This window comes from Bos taurus, chromosome 4 (assembly GCF_002263795.3).
Source record: "Bos taurus isolate L1 Dominette 01449 registration number 42190680 breed Hereford chromosome 4, ARS-UCD2.0, whole genome shotgun sequence".
NCBI lineage: Eukaryota > Metazoa > Chordata > Mammalia > Artiodactyla > Bovidae > Bos > Bos taurus.
In genome coordinates this window covers 19,143,271-19,162,401 of record NC_037331.1, presented here as the reverse complement: position 1 = coordinate 19,162,401, position 19,131 = coordinate 19,143,271, and the positions used below count along the sequence as shown (strand labels likewise).

The 19,131-nt window shown below is 36.5% G+C and overlaps 1 protein-coding gene across 11 annotated transcripts in view; it reads right to left on the bottom strand.

Annotated features, from left to right (window-relative positions):
- PHF14 (PHD finger protein 14) overlaps window positions 1–19,131 on the bottom strand; it is a 199,081-nt gene that overhangs the window by 102,338 nt on the left and 77,612 nt on the right. For all 11 annotated transcript variants that reach the window (XR_009494172.1, XR_009494171.1, XR_234227.5 and 8 more), the window contains exons 15-16: window positions 2,084–2,134; window positions 1,844–1,965 (exon numbers count right to left, since the gene is read on the bottom strand). Coding sequence is in view for 6 of the 11 variants with exons in the window: in XM_003585942.6 (XP_003585990.1) it covers window positions 1,844–1,965; window positions 2,084–2,134 (173 nt within the window). In the remaining 5 variants the exon portion in view is untranslated. The remainder of the gene's footprint in view (window positions 1–1,843; window positions 1,966–2,083; window positions 2,135–19,131) is intronic.

The following is a 19,131-nucleotide window of genomic DNA, read 5'->3' as shown; positions in this document are numbered from 1 at the left end:
CATTTCTCGAGTAACAAAAATATCTTTACCTTCAGAAGACTTTCACAAAAATCCGACACTGGAATGTTATAAAAATGCAAGTGAGGATGAAAATTTTATAATAGGAACTGATTAAATAAATGAGAGGAAAGGCTAATAGATAAAAATGTTTATCAAGAACCAAAGAAAGGTGATACCTATTTTTTCTTTTTTAAGACAACTATAAAACAATGTCCTGGAGACACTCTTGTTATAAAGTGGTTTTTAAGATGAAAATTGTATTTACTTCTTAGGTTCTTTTTTTTCAAATGTATCACCAAATAATTTAAAATAAAAACCTGACAAAAACATGTAGAGTCTATACAAGAAGTCCTGCATCAGCCTACTATTTTAAGAAAATAAATAGGAGGTAGATATTTACATAGATTTTAATAGTTATAAAAAGAATAACCAGCTCTCTTAACTACTGCTTCAAAATGATCATGCCCCACAATGCCACTCTCAATTCTAGACTGAATTTTTGTTCATTATGTAAGAGTGCTTTTATGTTTTTTCTTTTATTTATTTGTTGTTTTACGCATTCCAGTATGTTATGCTTATGCTTGGGATTTCTTTTTTTATATAAAACAGAAGATCATGTTGTGATGAGAATTACTCATGGGTCTCTTCTGATACTAGAACTAATTTACCCCAAACTTAAATAAGCTTAATCTCCAGGAAAGCTCTCATGATATTCTACATAAACTATTTCAAAAAACAGTTGTTTAATATTACAGACTTTTTCAAGTCTGCTGAAGCACTCTGTATTTCTTCACTGGAATTTATACTTTTTCTTTTTCTACCTCAATGACGGCATAAAGTTGTGAAATTTAAAACCACATGCCTCTAATTTAAGAAATTTAAAAAAGCAAATTATACTTCTAATGACAAACAAATGACATCATTTTGGAAGCAAATATTTAAAATCTTATAAAGGTATTAATACACATTAATAATTTTTGAATCATTTAATTTCTATGCCATGAGTTAGTCAGGGGTTTATCAAAAGACAATTTTTGAAGGAAACCAGAAAGTGTTCCCATAACATACTAAAAAATTCTTTGTGTCACTGTCCTTTGAAAGAGGATACCTCTTTTTAGATAAGGTCTCCTTTTTCTCACCCACCCACTGCTTCATCTCACTAAAAGCTTTGCGCAATTTCATCATCTCAGCAAGAGAGGCAGCAAATGGCTAAAATTAGCAGTCTCTGGACCCTCAGGAATAGCCACTATGCCATATCACCTGAGATTCCTGATTAGAATTATGTCTGATTTAAAAAAAAAAAAAAGTAACAAAACAAAACAAAGAAACAAGAAAACAAAACAGAAAACAAAAAATGTCTAACTAGGCCATCTTTTCACCTTTCTTTATTTCATAAGAGAGAAGCATTTAACACATTTTTTTTGAAAAATGATAAAGTACTAACAAAGCTCGTGTCAACATTACTGCTAAAAAACTTATCAACTTTTATATGCTAACAAAACTCAGTAATTTTATTGCTTTATGAGATAAAACATAATAACCTTAGCGCAAAGAGTTTAGATCAAATTATTTTTGTGGCCTCTATCTATAGGACACAGTCAACTTCTCATGTCAAGGGAAAATTAATTCTCTTGTTCAAAATCCAGATTATCACTCTTAACTATATCTAAATCCAGAGAATAACCATGTGTAGCACATTGGATGAAATTTGTTTCTGAAGTACTTTTTTCACTCAAGATTTTAAGAAAGGTCCTATACTGTGATTTTTCCCCCCATTTTATCTGCGATGAGAAAATGATTAGGATGGAACCTTAATCCCCTAAAGTCTCAGCATCCAGCTTACCTGACAAGATTTTCATTGTCTCCAGTTCCCTTGCAAGTTGCACATTCAGTTCGTAAATCTTCAGCCTTGGGCTTCTTTTGTAACACAGACTGCCTCTGTCTTCTCTCTCTAGGAACTCTTTCCTGTCATACAAGGAAGAAACAAAATATAAAATCAGGATACGAGGAAAACAGAAATAATTTTAAGCAAGGAAGTTTCTCAAAGTTTAGACTATGCAAAATATGCTTAACTTATTCCAACCTCATGTTTTTCTTCCTCAGGAATGAAGCTTCGTTTTCGTCCTCTGGTTCTCTAAAAAAAGAAAGAAAGAAAGAAAGAAAAATCCACAAAAATATCCAATATTTAATTAACAGTAAAAATAAATTTTTACTGCTTAGGTTAAGCACTTGGAAAGTTAGCAGCATTCCTAATTAATACAGTACTGCTCTATTACACTTTGTTACAATTTATATCAGAAAATAAAAACATGACAAATTAAGTACAGCCTATAGTAACAGTGCTTTACTTTTAAATAACAGATATCTGATAAGAAAAATAAGCTACAAAATTAGCTTGAAGATTTATGAACACCACAGATGTCATACTATGATGATTTATGAAGAACATTTAAACTTTCATAACTTATCAAGTATGACTGCTAGAGCTAACCCTGGACTCACAATACATCTACTGCATGCCTCTGTGTGTGTGTGTGTGTGTGTGTGTGCTGCACAAACACGTCAGAGTAACAAGAATCAACTTTTAACAGCTATGCAACAAGGGAGGCAAAGGGCTCAGATGTCTCCCAATCCTGGTTAAAATAAAATGAACTAAAACATGGTACAGGTGGCTTGAGCTTATTTACTTAAAACTCTTGAAACTTATATCCTGTATTTCAGAACACATTTACCATGTGAAAGACAACATTTGTATGTTTTAAAGTAATACAAGTACAACAGTATTTGCAGTCCATATGTTAAAAATCTCGACCCATGTAGCACAGACTCTGGAGATCTATAATTCTCACGTGAAGATCACTGTTCTTAAGAGAGAATGAAGAGAAAGGAGGCACCACTTTCAAAACTTGCTTCGTCTGACTGCTGAGATCAAGGAACATTATTCTCAAGTTACAATAGGGACCAAACAATTCTAAATTACTGTCATTTCAATTTGCCACAGTACTAAGTCACTTGTTATTTAGAACCCACATCCTGTTTAATCTGCTTCTCGAGGAGAAGGGGGCAACAGAGGATGAGATGGTTGAATGGTATCATCAACTCAATGGGTATGAGTTTGAGCAAACTCAGGGACACAGTAAATGACAGGGAAGCCTGGCCAGCTGCAGTCCATGGGGTCACAAAGTCTTCAGACACACCTGAGCAACTGAACAACAACAGATGACCAAGAGTTAAATAATCAGTCATTCAAAATACGTAAATTTAAAGACAACATATTCATTTACACTTACACTCTCAATCAGTATATTTTGATTATACTATAGAAGAAATTAGGAAGAAAAAGTAAGACTGTACCCAGGGAAAGGTTTCAAATGCAGTCCACACCAGACATGACTGAGTGACTGAGCACACATACATCTATTTTTAATTCCGAAGAATTAGTACTATGCCTTGCTTCTCAAAATATGAATCATGGTTCATAAGCACTGGCATCCACTGGCAGTTAGAAATGAAGAATCTCATGCCCACAACAACATACTGAATTAGAATTTGTCTTTTCACAAGATCCTCAAGTAAGTCATATACACATTAAAGTTTGAAAACAGCCTTTAATACTGACAACACTTACCCAAGTCCTAATTAAAACCTTTTGGCTAGCTCTTTGTATAGTCATCTTTCCCCTCTATGACATTCCTTCCTTTTATGCTTCAAATTCTGCCCCCCTACACAATTTCTCCCAAAACTGGTAAGGACTATGTCATATTCATCTTTTCAGACCCAATTAAACTTAATATAATGCATATTACATAGAAATTCAATAAATTTGTTTAAATAAAATAAGTATTTGGATTGAAACTACAAATGAATACACCAGATAATACAAATGATAACACTGACAAAAAGGGTAAGTTATTGTTCCCTTCTCTAATAATCTATTTTCAATTTGCAAAAATTATGCATACAGCCATTTCAATAAGGTGATCAAAATTAATAACCACTGTTAAAGGAAAAATATTCAAATTACTTATTTTAGTTCTGCTGCTACTGCTAAGTCGCTTCAGTCAAGTCTGACTCTGTGCGACCCCATAGACGGCAGCCCACCAGGCTCGGCCGTCCCTGGGATTCCCCAGGCAAAAACACTGGAGTGGGTTGCCATTTCCTTCTCCAATGCATGAAAGTGAAAAGTGAAAGTGAAGTCGTTCAATCGTGTCTAACTCTTCACGATCCCATGGACTGCAACCTACCAGGCTCCTCCGTCCATAGGATTTTCCAGGAAAGAATACTGGAGTGGGGTGCCATTGCCTTCTCTGAACATCTAAAGAATGTTCAAACGGCCTTCACACATCTCTATATTTCTCTTCATTCAACCCATCTTTTGTTAAGTCATCTAGTTTTTGAATCATCTACTCACTGAATTAATTTTTAAAGTATACATGTCAATGCTCCAAGTTCATATTCTCAGTTCTTTTAAAAATATATAATTTTTACCATTTCTGATTAATACTTCAAACTTTCAAACCTCTGGTTTGATTCCATCAATTGGAAGCTTTATATACCCATGGAAGAGCTAATCTTTAGGTAGGTTGGTAAGGAGTCCAGGGCCCTCAAGGAGGAAGGGGTCCAGAGCCCTCAAAGAGAAAGGGGTCCAGGGCTCTCAAGCAGGAGAAAAGGACAAAGGTTTTTTTCCTACATAGCTTTGTCTTAGTCAACATAACAATCTATCTTGCTGAAGGCCAAGTTTCTCCTTAACAAGAACATTCTGACTAATCTTGTTATCTTAAGACATATATTGTGGGAGTGGGTCTGTTAAGACCTTTCTAGTGTTAGTTCTAATCTTGTTAATTTAAGATGTATGTTGTGGGAGCAGGTCTAGTAAAAGTATATAAGGCCTTGATAAGACTAGTGAGTTTCTGGCACTATCCTTCCCCCTTCTGATGTCTATGTCAGAAACTTTCTCTCACTTTTTATACTTTAATAAAACTCTGCTACACAAAAGCTATTGAGTGATCAAGCCTGGTCCCTGGTCCTGAAGCTAAATCTTCTTTGGAGATAACAAGTCCGACGTCATTCACTGTAAGCTATCACCCATACTGCAATTACCATCATAAAGTATAAATAATGTCACACTGATCCTATCTCATAACTACAGTTACGTATCTCTACGTTTATAAATTGTTTTATATTTTATGAAAGTAGTATTTTTAAATGACTAAACATTTATAATTATCTAAGTGATTTTAACTTAAGTGCACATATTACAAGAAGGTAATCATTTACGTATTCCTGCAGTAATTTTAAATAACTAAATACAAGAAACCAACATAAACAATTTCTAGCCAGAAAAACAAGGTTGTTACTAGCAACATGAAATTATAGCATCTTAGAGTTCTGAGAAAGCAGGTCACGGAAGTAACTTGATCAGCTGTGATCACACAGCTGATAACTGACCGAAGGTGAACTTCAAACCCAGGTCTCACAACTCTCAATTCAGTGATTTTTCTTGCATGATAAATCCAAGATTAATAATTTAATTCCACATAGAGATGAGTAAAACTATCAAAAGAAAGCAAATGTCTTATTCTCCCTTGATAGTTAAATAAACTGTAACACTCTTATGTCTAAATGAAAAGTTCTTACATTTTGAAAAAAGTAAATGAGACAAAGGAGACAAGTCTACCCAAAGGAGTGGAGACCAATACCTCAAGCTGACTCTATATTCTACTCAATTTGGTACCCTATACATACAATGACTGACATGATCCATTACCAAAGTGATTTAGAGCAAGCTTCTTTAGCAAATATGATATAAACTAGCATTTCCAAAAAGTAAGAATAAGAGGATTTAATCCAAACAGAATGCGTCACAATATCAAGTCCCTAAACCAAGAAAATACTGAGAGTAGTGGGTTTTTGCCCCCTAGTTTTAATGAAGTGCCAGCAACTGTTGCAATTCACACCAGTCTACAAACAAAACAGACAAAATATGTTAAACATGGTATCTCTAGTGAATCAAAAACATAAGGGGAGTTAAAAAGAAGGAGAAATGACAGGAAAAGAAAAAAGGTTGCCTCATCCAACAAGTTTCAATAATCAAAGATCTTGCCCCATCTTAGATGTACATAAGTATTCATAACCAGGTGGTCATTTCATGGTATACATTGAGCCTGACACTACTTTAGAAACAAGATAAAGCAGAAGGGAGGACATAGTGCACGGAAAAAGGAAAAAAAAATATTTAAGAAGGTGCTTTAGAACTTAGAACAAATATATTATCTAGACATTCCAAATGATTGAAACTTTATTTCCAAATTGAGGTTCCTTTTCAATTATTACACTCTTAAAAGTAAATGGAAGTCTGAAAATCATTCCAAATCTTAACACATTCCTATTTTTTTCTTTGTAATTTTTTTAAGAACTTTATTTGCTCAGGGAAAACTGACAATCTGAGCTGCTTAGATCACCTGGCTCTACCTGTCTTTGACACATTTACTTGAAAACAGGAGGTGATAAAAACACCCACAAAGAGTGGCATAATATTAGAGACAATGTATCTAAGTTAGGAAAGAATAAAACACTTGTAACTATAGGCATCATTTTAAAAGCACATCCATCTGAAATAAATAAATATTTCAATAACTTCACTTGTTTAGACTAATAAACTTAACAAATTTTAATTCTGGGTTATTTTAATTTATAATTAAGTCAGATGTATGATTATTTTCCCAAGGTTAGAATGATTCATTTCACAAATGAACTAAATTTAAAACTAAAAGACAGTGTCTCAACATCTTTGATATCATTAAGATGGATTTCACATAGTCATTTGCACACTGATTTCTCTAAGTCTGACACACCTTTTTGATGACAAATGACAATAAAGAAGCCACAAGTGTTTAGACAAAACGAAGAATGCCTTCCTATGTAATTTATATATAAAAAGATAAAATGCTATTTATTAACAAAATTCAAAATTCAATGTTAATTAGGACAATTAAACCTTGAAAACCTCTGTCAGGCTAAAACAGCTTCAGATTTATGCTGAGGAATAAATGTCAGGGCTGTCTTGCAGCTGTTCAAAATGCTTCAATGAAATATATATACAGCATATTTTTTTTTTCCTTAAAAATAAGTATTTGTTTTCCAATTAAAAAATACATTAAAAACAATCATATATTAAAACTCATAAAATATTCAAAAGAAAAACGTTATATACATAAACAATGTGTGAACAAAGCACCATCTGTTTCTGTTGGCTACAGGCATACAACAGATGGAATGGTGATCACCAAAAATGAGTGTTTTCCCTTCTTGTCAACTGACTAGAGTTTATTTTTACCTAATTTATATTAACTGGGTTTGGAAAACAGGTGAAAAATAATAAGAATATCGTGACCTGTTTCACTTAACACTATAAATTAAAATAACCACAAGCCTAAAAAGGTAAAATAAAAGCTACATTTTACATGACAAATGTTTCTGTAACACCCTTCTCATAGGTAATGGCAGATTCAAAATACGGAAAATCCTGAAGCTCTGCCTAGACCTTGTTCTCTTTATTTCATACACCTGGAAATAAACAAAAATGATGCCTTTCCAAAAGGCAAAAGCACAGCAGCAGCCCGTGGCTTCTGAATAAGATTAGTTGACTGAAGGACACCCACCGTGGCTCTCTTCCAAGTGAGTCAAGCATGGTTTAGTTCGCCAAAAAATTTTTTGCCTAGGTTTCTTCTAAGGATCTATGATAGACACACAAGTTGTTATTATCTCTTTAGTACTTCAGAGGTCCCCTTGGGTCTGATAATAAACTCAAAAATAACTCTGATATCTAAAGCCCCCCATACAAAATCCTTTCTTCCCAGAACTATATTAATTAATCAAAATGAAAAACATCTATTTCTGCTTTATTGACTATGCCAAAGCCCTTGACTGTGGGGATCACAATAAACTGTGGAAAATTCTGAAAGAGATGGGAATACCAGACCACCTGATCTGCCTCTTGAGAAATCTGTATGCAGGTCAGGAAGCAACGGTTAGAACTGGACATGGAACAACAGACTGGTTCCAAATAGGAAAAGGAGTACGTCAAGGCTGTATATTGTCACCCTGTTTATTTAACTTATATGCAGAGTACATCATGAGAAAAACTGGACTGGAAGAAACACAAGCTGGAATCAAGATTGCCGGGAGATATATCAATAACCTCAGATATGCAGATGACACCACCCTTATGGCAGAAAGTGAAGAGGAACTCAAAAGCCTCTTGATGAAAGTGAAAGTGGAGAGTGAAAAAGTTGGCTTAAAGCTCAACATTCAGAAAACGGAGATCATGGCATCTGGTCCCATCACTTCATGGGAAATAGATGGGGAAACAGTGGGAAAAACAGTGGGAAAAAATAAACACTTTATTTTTGGGGGCTCCAAAATCACTGCAGATGGTGATGCAGCCATGAAATTAAAAGACGCTTACTCCTTGGAAGGAAAGTTATGACCAACCTAGATAGCATATTCAAAAGCAGAGACATTACTTTGCCAACAAAGGTCCGTCTAGTCAAGGCTATGGTTTTTCCTGTGGTCATGTATGGATGTGAGAGTTGGACTGTGAAGAAGGCTGAGCGCTGAAGAATTGATGCTTTTGAACTGTGGTGTTGGAGAAGACTCTTGCGAGTCCCTTGGACTGCAAGGAGATCCAACCAGTCCATTCTGAAGGAGATCAGCCCTGGGATTTCTTTGGAAGGAATGATGCTGAAGCTGAAACTCCAGTACTCTGGCCACCTCATGTGAAGAGTTGACTCATTGGAAAAGACTCTGATGCTGGGAGGGATTGGGGGCAAGAGGAGAAGGGGACGACAGAGGATGAGATGGCTGGATGGCATCACTGACTCGATGGACGTGAGTCTGAGTGAACTCCGGGAGTTGGTGATGGACAGGGAGGCCTGGCGTGCTGCAATTCATGGGGTCTCAAAGAGACAGGACTGAGCGACTGATCTGATCTGATCTGATTAGCATAAAGATAACAAATAAATTAAGACTTGGGCAATGAATGCCTAGTTGCCTTTAGTCATTTCAATAGGGCTGAATCCAATGCTTCTATTATTTCTACTAAACTAGCATCTAAAAATTGTATGTATGAAAAACACATTCCAGATTTTAAAAGTTTCTCTGTTAAACAGACTATACCACAGATGTAAAACATATGTGTATGTGTAAAACTATTTTAAAATCAAACGAAAGCAAACTCTCAGATATTTGATTATCTTTCAAATGAAGCTCACCACTTAGACTACTGATTTGTGAAGTAAAATGGAAAACAGATTAATAACGTGTTTAAGTCTATTTCTAGAATAATGATCTATAAGAAAAGGTGAATTCTGAAAAAAATATGGCTTCAGTCAAAGCTGCTAAAAAGTACTTTGACATTTTACTGCATTTATCTTTCCAAAAAAGGAGATACATAAAACAATATAAAAATGTATGAGACAGAAAAAAAGATCTGACAACTTCAAAGAGAGTAGAAGATGATACATTGTGTATAAGAGTATGGAAAGATAGTCCCTACAAGTCCCTTTGGCACTTGTATAAAAGATGAAAAGTCACTAGATGACACAGAGTGTAAAGAAAACGAAAAGAAAATATGAAAGCTTTCAAGTTACATTAAAGCTATTAGAAAATATGCCAAAAAGTACAAACATCAATTTTAAAGTAACTTCAAAAGGAACACGGGTAAGCTAATTTATATTTTCTTCAAAAGTAATTTCCTTGCCTAAAAGCAAGTGAAAAGTTTCTACATTAAAAAAAAAAATGCAGAGAAAATGTCTAAATAACAAGATACTTAAAGGGAAGGCTGTCTTTCGCGTAATTCTATAGTTTCACCAATGAAATATGATTAATACATACAAGCAGAAACAAACTAATTTCCTTCTTAACCATAAAAGGCTAGGGAAAAGACTCTTTCAAAGTATACTAAGCTTCTGATACAGAGCAACAGTGGAAAAGAACTCATTGGTGAAATATCCACCAAGTACCTACCGTAGTAGGTAACCAGCACATAGTGGTGAACGGGACAGCCTCTGTCCATTTGGGTTCAGAACAAATAATTAAATGTATAATTATTTATAAATTTGGAAAGGGCAACTAAGGTGAAGCATAAAAATAAAGTCACATACTGCTCAAAACTTTAATCAAAACTAGTGTTCTAAAATTCAAAGTATGCCTATATATCAGTCATAATTTATACTCTTAATAATGATCAAAGTTGATGTAAAACTACATTCACCTTAAAGATGGGTATGGAGCAAATGCCTAACGAAACTGGAAAACACAATTCTCAAAGGAACACACTTACATGTGACACTGGTGACCCTCAGGAAGGAATGGAAAAAGAAAGAGTTCAGATGGGCGAGAAGATAAAAGAATCAAGGACAGTAGCAAACACATTACTAAAATAACAAAGGAGGTAGGAAAGATACTGGAATTGTAATGAAAGCATGATACCTAGATATCCAGGCTGCTAAGTAACTGTGAGGATAAAGATGGCAATTGGATTTGAAATGTAGAAAAGAAACCCCACAACATACTGAGGGCACATGAATCTACTTTTAATCATGATTATTTCACACACATGAATCTTAAAATTAAAATCAAATATTATCTCATATAATCTCTACTCAATGCAGAAAAGCCATAATTATTCCAGATAACAAGGCAGAATGTTCCATATAAGACAGTTCTAATTATCAGTTCCAGTTTTACTCTCCAAACATCCTAGCATTCAGGTAATAGAAGTTTAAATATTTAAAGATAAATGAACAGGTCTTTACTATGTTAAGAGTCTCTGTTCATTCATCTGTTAAGCTAATAAACATACCAAAAAAATAATCATAAAGTAACAAGGGCAGCAAAATCAAGTAACTATGTGAATATTCTTTCAATTAATTACTCCTCAGAGTACTTTTCCAGAACTTCATCATACTATCACATTAGGTTTTACTTTCTTAGATCATAAGAGCTAAAATTGAGGGATGATGGCAATAATGACACAGATTAATAATTACAACAGATCTATAATCTGTCACTTTTCCTTTGTTTAAGAGTCCAACTACAACATCATTTTTGCACTATGTAATACAGGACAGATAACAGAAAGGTAGAAGGGGCTGCATCATTTCTTTTTGTTTTAAAATATCAACAGTGTCATTGGCCAACAAAGAAATGTGTATCAAAACCACAGTGATATACCCTAAGTGTTCCTGGGCTAAAATCAAGGTGTTGGCAGGCTGCATTCCTTTCTGGAGGTTCTAGGAAGAGAATCACTTTGCTTGCTTTTCCATCTCCTAGAGACTGCCAGAATTCCTTGGATCCCTTCCTCCATCTACAAAGGGCGCATATCTCTGACTCATAATCCATAGTCACATCTCCCTCTTACTTTCAGTTCAGTTGTGTCCAACTCTTTACTACCCCATGGACTGCAGCACACCAGGCTTCCCTGTCCAGCACCAACTCCCGGAGCTTGCTCAAACTCACATCCATCAAGTTGGTGATGACTTCCAACCATCTCATCCTCTCTTGTCCCCTTCTCCTCCTGTCTTCAATCTTTCCTAGTAGCAGGGTCTTTTCCAATGAGTCAGTTCTTTGCATCAGGTGGCCAAACTATTGGAGTTTCAGCTTCAGCATCAGTCCTTCCAATGAATATTCAGGATTTCCTTTAGGATTGACTGGTTTAATCTCCTTGCAGTCCAAGGGACTCAAGACTATCCTCCAACACCACAGTTCAAAAGCATCAATTCTTCAGCGCTCAGCTTTCTTTATAGTCCATCTCTCATATTCATACATGATTACTGGAAAAACCATAGATTTGACTAGACGGACCTTTGTTGGCAAAGTAATGTCTCTGCTTTTTAATATGCTGTCTAGGTTGGTCGTAACTTTTCTTCCAAGGAGCAAGCGTCTTTTAATTTCATGGCTACAGTCACCATCCACAGTGATTGTGGAGCCCAGGAAAATAAAAGTCTCTCACTGTTTTCATTGTTTTCCCATCTATTTGCCAGGAAATGATGGGACCAGATGCCATGATCTCCCACAAGAGAATGACCAAGACTTACCTGTAAGTGTCCAGGATTCTCTGGCGGAGGCATGGGTCGGTGGTCTGCTGCAGGGATGGGGGAACTGAGTGCAGCAGCGTGTGCATGGGACCTTCTGAAGGAGGTCACCTTTATCTTCATTACCTCCACCATAGTTTGGTCTCAGGTCAAACAACAGGAAGGGAACATGGCCCCCGCCTGCCCATCAGAACAAGACCCAGTTTCCCCCTCAGTCAGTCTCTCCCATCAGGAACCTTCCGTAAGCCGCTTATCCTTCTCTATCGAGGGAAGACAGAATGAAAACCACATTCACAGAAAACTAACCAATCTGATCACATGGACCACAGCCTTGTCTAACTCAATGAAACTATGAGCCATGCCATGTAGGGCCACCCAAGATGGATGGGTCATGGTGAAGAGTTCTGACAAAACGTGGTCCACTGGAGGAGGGAATGGCAACCACTTCAATACTCTTGGCTTGAGAACTTCATGAACAGTATGAAAAGGAAAAAGAAAGGACACTGCAAGATGAACTCCCCAGGTTAGTAGGTGCCCAATATGCTATAGGAGAACAGTAGAGAAATAACTCCAGAAGGAATGAAGGGACAGAGCCAAACCAAAACCAACATCCAGCTGTAGATGTGACTAGTGATGGAAGTAAAGTCCAATGCTGTAAAGAGCAATACTGCACAGGAACCTGGACTGTTAGGTCCACGAATCAAGGCAAATTAGAAGTGATCAAACAGGAGATGGCAAGAGTGAACGTCGACATTTTAGCAATCAGTGAACTAAAATGGACTGCATTAGGTGAATTTAACTCAGATGACCATTATGACTACTACTACTGCGGGCAAGAGCCCCTTAGAAGAAATGGAGTAGCCATCATAGTCAACAAAAAATTGAGCCCATATAATACTGTTTCATCTTCCCATCTCATGATCCATAACTTTAATCATATCTGCAAAGCCCCTTTTGCCAAGGTAACACATAAAAATGCTCTGGGGATTAGGACATGGACATCTTTGTGGGGATAGGGGTATTATTCTGCCTACAACATTGTGGAAATCAAATGTACACACTTAATGAGCTTACGAAAGCTATCATTCTACAGATGGAAATGGGGCATTTAACAGTAGTAACACTTGAAAAATAAAATCCCTAACTATATTACAATCACATAAACTCACATACTATTATTCTCAATGGTGAAAAACTAAAGCATTTCCTCTAAGATCAGGAACAAAACAAGGATGCTCCCTCTCAACATTCTTACTCAACAAAGTTTTGGAAGTCCTAGCTAAAGGAATCAGAGAAGAAATAAAAGGAATCCAGATCAGAAATGAAGAAGTAAAACTCTATTTGTAGACAACATTATATTATACATAGAAAACCCAAAAGATACAATCAGGAAATTACTAGAGCTAATTATTGAACTTTAAGTAAAGTCACAGGATATAAAATCAATACACAGAAATCACTTGCATTCCTACACACTAACAATGAAAAATCTGGAAGAGAAATTAAGGAATCAGTCCCATTTATCACTGCAACAAAAAGAATAAAATGCCAAGGAATAAACCTACCTAAGAGACAAAAGAGCTTATATACAGAAACTATAAGACACTAACGAAGGAAATCAAAGATGACATAAACAGATGGAGAGAGAGTCCATGTTCCTGGGTTGGAAGAATCAATACTGTGAAAATGACTATACTACCAAATGCAATCTTTGGATTCAATGCAATCCCTATCAAATAACCAATGGCACTTTTCACAATTAGAACAAAATATTTCACAATTCATATGGAAACACATAAGACCCCAAATAGCCAAAGGAATTTTGAGAAAGAAGAATGTTGCTGGAGGAATCAGCCTTCCCGACTTCAAACTATACTACAAAACTAAAGTCATCAAGACAGTATGGTACTGGTACAAAAACAGAACTACAGACCAATGGAATGAGATAAAAGTCCATAGATAAACCCATGCACCTATGGGCACCTTATCTTTGACAAAGGAAGCAAGAATATACATTGGAGAAAAGATAATCTCTTCAATCAGTGGTGCTGGGAAAACCAGACAGCTACATTTAAAACAATGCAATTAGAACACTTCCTAATACCATACACAAAGATAAACTCAAAATGGATTAAGATCTAAATGAAAGATCAGAAAGTATATAACTCTTAGAGGAAAACACAGGCAGAACACTCTATGACATAAATCACAGCAAGATCCCCTATGACCCACCTCCTAGAGTAATGGAAATAAAAACAAACAAGTGGGACCTCATTAAACTTAAAAGCTTTTGCACAGCAAACTATAAACAAGATGAAAAGACAACTCCCAGAATGGGAGAAAATAACAGCAAATGAAACAACTGAGAAAGGATTAATTTCCAAAATATACAAGCCGCTCATGCAACTCAATACCAGAAAAACAAACAACCCAATCAAAAAGTGGGCAGAAGATCTAATTGACATTTCTCCAAAGAAACTACAGATGGCTAATAAACATATGAAAAGATGCTCAACATCGCTCATTATTAGACAAACTACAGTAAGATATCATCTCACACCAATCACAATGGCCACCATAAAAAAATCTACAAACAATAAATGCTGGAGAGGGTGTAGAGAAAAGGGAACTCTCTTGCACTGTTGGTGGGAACATAAATTGATACAGTCACTATGAAAGACAGTATGGAGATTCCTTAAAAAACTAGGAATAAACTACCATATCACCCAACAGTTACACTACTGATCAGATCAGATCAGATCAGTTGCTCAGTCGTGTCCGACTCTTTGCGACCCCATGAATCGCAGCACACCAGGCCTCCCTGTCAATCACCAACTCCCGGAGTTCACTCAGACTCACGTCCATCGAGTCAGTGATGCCATCCAGCCATCTCATCCTCTGTCGTCCCCTTCTCCTCCTGCCCCCAATCCCTCCCAGCATCAGAGTCTTTTCCAATGAGTCAACTCTTCGCATGAGGTGGCCAAAGTACTGGAGTTTCAGCTTCAGCATCATTCCTTCCAAAGAAATCCCAGGGCTGATCTCCTTCAGAATGGACTGGTTGGATCTCCTTGCAGTCCAAGGAACTCTCAAGAGTCTTCTCCAACACCACAGTTCAAAAGCATCAGTTCTTCAGCGCTCAGCCTTCTTCACAGTCCAACTCTCACATCCATACATGACCACAGGAAAAACCATAGCCTTGACTAGACGGACCTTTGTTGGCAAAGTAATGTCTCTGCTTTTGAATATGCTATCTAGGTTGGTCATAACTTTCCTTCCAAGGAGTAAGCGTCTTTTAATTTCATGGCTGCAGTCACCATCTGTAGTGATTTTGGAGCCCCCCAAAATAAAGTCTGACACTGTTTCCACTGTTTCCCCATCTATTTCCCATGAATTGGTGGGACCGGATGCCATGATCTCCGTTTTCTGAATGTTGAGCTTTAAGCCAACTTTTTCACTCTCCTCTTTCACTTTCATCAAGAGGCTTTTGAGTTCCTCTTCACTTTCTGCCATAAGGGTGGTGTCATCTGCATATCTGAGGTTATTGATATTTCTCCCAGCAATCTTGATTCCAGCTTGTGTTTCTTCCAGTCCAGCTTTTCTCATGATGTACTCTGCATATAAGTTAAATAAACAGGGTGACAATATACAGCCTTGACGAACTCCTTTTCCTATTTGGAACCAGTCTGTTGTTCCATGTCCAGTTCTAACTGTTGCTTCCTGACCTGCATACAAATTTCTCAAGAGGCAGATCAGGTGGTCTGGTATTCCCATCTCTTTCAGAATTTTCCACAGTTTCTTGTGATCCACACAGTCGAAGGCTTTGGCATAGTTAATAAAGCAGAAATAGATGTTTTTCTGGAACTCTCTTGCTTTTTCCATGATCCAGCAGATGTTGGCAATTTGATCTCTGGTTCCTCTGCCTTTTTCTAAAACCAGCTTGAACATTAGGAAGTTCACAGTTCACATATTGCTGAAGCCTGGCTTGGAGAATTTTGAGGATTACTTTACTAGCATGTGAGATGAGTGCAATTGTGCGGTAGTTTGAGCATTCTTTGGCATTGCCTTTCTTTGGGATTGGAATGGAAACTGACCTTTTCCAGTCCTGTGGCCACTGCTGAGTTTTCCAAATTTGCTGGCATATTGAGTGCAGCACTTTCACAGCATCATCTTTCAGGAATTGGAATAGCTCAACTGGAATTCCATCACCTCCACTAGCTTTGTTCATAGTTGCAAGAGGGCATCAGAGGGCAAACGCACTGAGACCATACTCACACTACTGAGGAAACCATAATTTAAAAAGACACCTTTACCCCAGTGTTCACTGCAGCACCATTCACAATAGCTAGGACATGGAAGCAACCTATATGTCCATCAACAGATGAATGGATAAAGAAGCTGTGGTGAATACATACAATGGAATAGTACTCAGCCATAAAAAGGAACACATTTGAGTCAGTTCTAATAAGGTGGATGAACCTAGAGCCTATTATACAGAGTGAAGTAAGTCAGAAAGAGAAAAACAAATATCAAATATTAATGCATATATATGGAATCTAGAAAGATGGTACCAACGAACCCATTTGCAGGGCAGCAATGGAGATGCAGACACAGAGAACAGACTTGTGGACACAGGGCAGGTAAGAGAGAGTGGGACAAATGGAAAGTGTAGCACGGAAACATATACACTACCATATGTAAAATAGATGCCAGTGGGAATTTGCTGTATGACTCAGGGAACTCAAACCAGGGTTCTATGATAACCTAAAGGGGGGAGATGGGGTCAGAGGCAGGAGGGAAATTCAGGAGAGAGGGGACATACATATAATAATGGCTGATTCACTTTGATGTATGGCAGAAACCAACACCACATTGTAAAGCAATTATCCTTCAATTAAAAATAAATGCATTTTTTTTAAAATATTAAGAAATAAAATGCTACTTTGGATGAAACTTCAGTAACATGAAGATATAGGATATCATTTCCTTTCTATGCAGTTAAGAGACTACCCCTCTCCCATAGGACACAGGAGGTATATTCTCTGGAGAAAAAGAACCAGAGAGACTCTGTACAAGGGGTTTTCAGGCACAGAGAAGGAAGCAATGAGGTAACAAACAGAAACCAGGAAGCATTAATGCATTCTACTTTCTAAACCATGAGAGCCTTAGCCCCTTTCTCCTCACCTGTCCAGGATCCTGACAGTCAAAATTATACCTATCATTTAGGAGAAGAGAGACTACTTCTACTGAATTAATGTGGAAAAAACCTATAGATACTGACATTTAGGGAGTTTCCAAAGAAAAAGCTCTGTGATCATAAAATCAACCTTTGGGGGAAACACTGGGCTAACCAGCCCTGCTGCTGCTGCTGCTGCTGCTGCTAAGTCGCTTCAGTCGTATCCAACTCTGTGGGACCCCATGGACTGCAGCCCACCAGGCTCCCCCGTCCCTGGGATTCTCCAGGCAAGAACACTGGAGTGGGTTGCCATTTCCTTCTCCAGTGCATGAAAGTGAAAAGTGAAAGTGAAGTTCCTCAGTCATGTCCGACTTAGTGACCCCATGGCCTGCAGCCTACCAGGCTCCTCTGTCCATGGGATTTTCCAGGCAAGAGTACTGGAGTGGGGTGGCATTGCCTTCTCCGAACCAGCCCTATAGGAACTTAATTACCTTTTTTAAAACAAAATATGAGTGGATGACTCCAAAGATTCCTAAGCATCTGAAAGCTTCAACATGAAAAAGATGAACATGAATAGAAATAAGGAAACCAAATGCAGAACACAGAAAAAATAAATAAAAATTATAATATTCATAAGGATGTAAAAGAAGTTTTTGTAATCATGAAATAAGAATACTTGCTGTTTTTTAAGGAAATTTGCTATTAAAAGAAACAATGAAAGTACATGGTCATCCTAAATGAGAAAGAGAAAATCTTAAGAGTTTCAAGAGAAGGAAAAAAAGAAATGCAGAAAGCAATACTGGGAGCCAGGAGCCAGTCAAGTAATACTTAAAAAAATATGTGGTATTTTATACACAGCCAAATAAGTAATGAAATTATAAAACTTATTTTTTAGACATACAAGATCTCAAAAAACTTATCTCTTATTAATCTTTACTTAATAAGTCATTGAAAGAGTTGCCCCAACAAGATAAGGGACTAAGTGAAAAAAAAAAAAGAAACTGAAATGCAAGCAACAGGAAATACCATCTTTCAAAGGTTAAAAGGAATTCCCAGGATGATGATGAAACAGAGTTCAAGGGTAACATTAAAAAAAAAAAATTCACATTAGAACTGGAGGAGAGAGGTCTCAGAGAAAATATTTAAGAAATTATACGACATATGTGACTATATGTAAGACAGTGTATCAGAAATATTTTATAAGGTAGCTGAAGGTTGTGAGCAGACAGTCTTAGATTTAGAGATAAATTACAAATACAATGAAAGGCAAATAGCTTATTTTTAAACTATTCATTCCTTTCTTTAAAAATAAACTGAATAAGAATTCTCAAAATTTAATTAGTGACATAATCTGACTGTATTCTTTCCTTCGGCACCCACCTCACTCTTGCCTACCCAGCCTTAGACCAGTAATAGGGCAAAAAGTGTGTCAATGTTTAAAAGTTCATAAAGTGTTTAGAGAGTTATTCTGTTGTTCTTCATATTTTATCTCTGGAAAGTTACTATCATGAAGAAGTCAATATAAACCTGGCTAAGTAAAACAATCAAATGTTACCTTGGAAACGAAACAAAAGGAGAACTTAAAAATTTCTTTTAAATAAAATCATGAAAGTAAGTTATCCTACACATCTGCTGACCCACTTTCTTGGAATCATTCACACAATTTTTTCAGAAGGAGACAATGATTATAACAAAGGTATAATCCAGAAAGGGAAAAGATAAAGGTTACCAACAAATGTGATCTTTAAAAAGAAAACAAAACTAAAAACTCTAAAATATAATTACAAAATATTACCAAAATTTCCAGATTATTTGAATGTCAATGTGTATATTTTAACCCTCCTAAACAGTCTTAGGGATAGA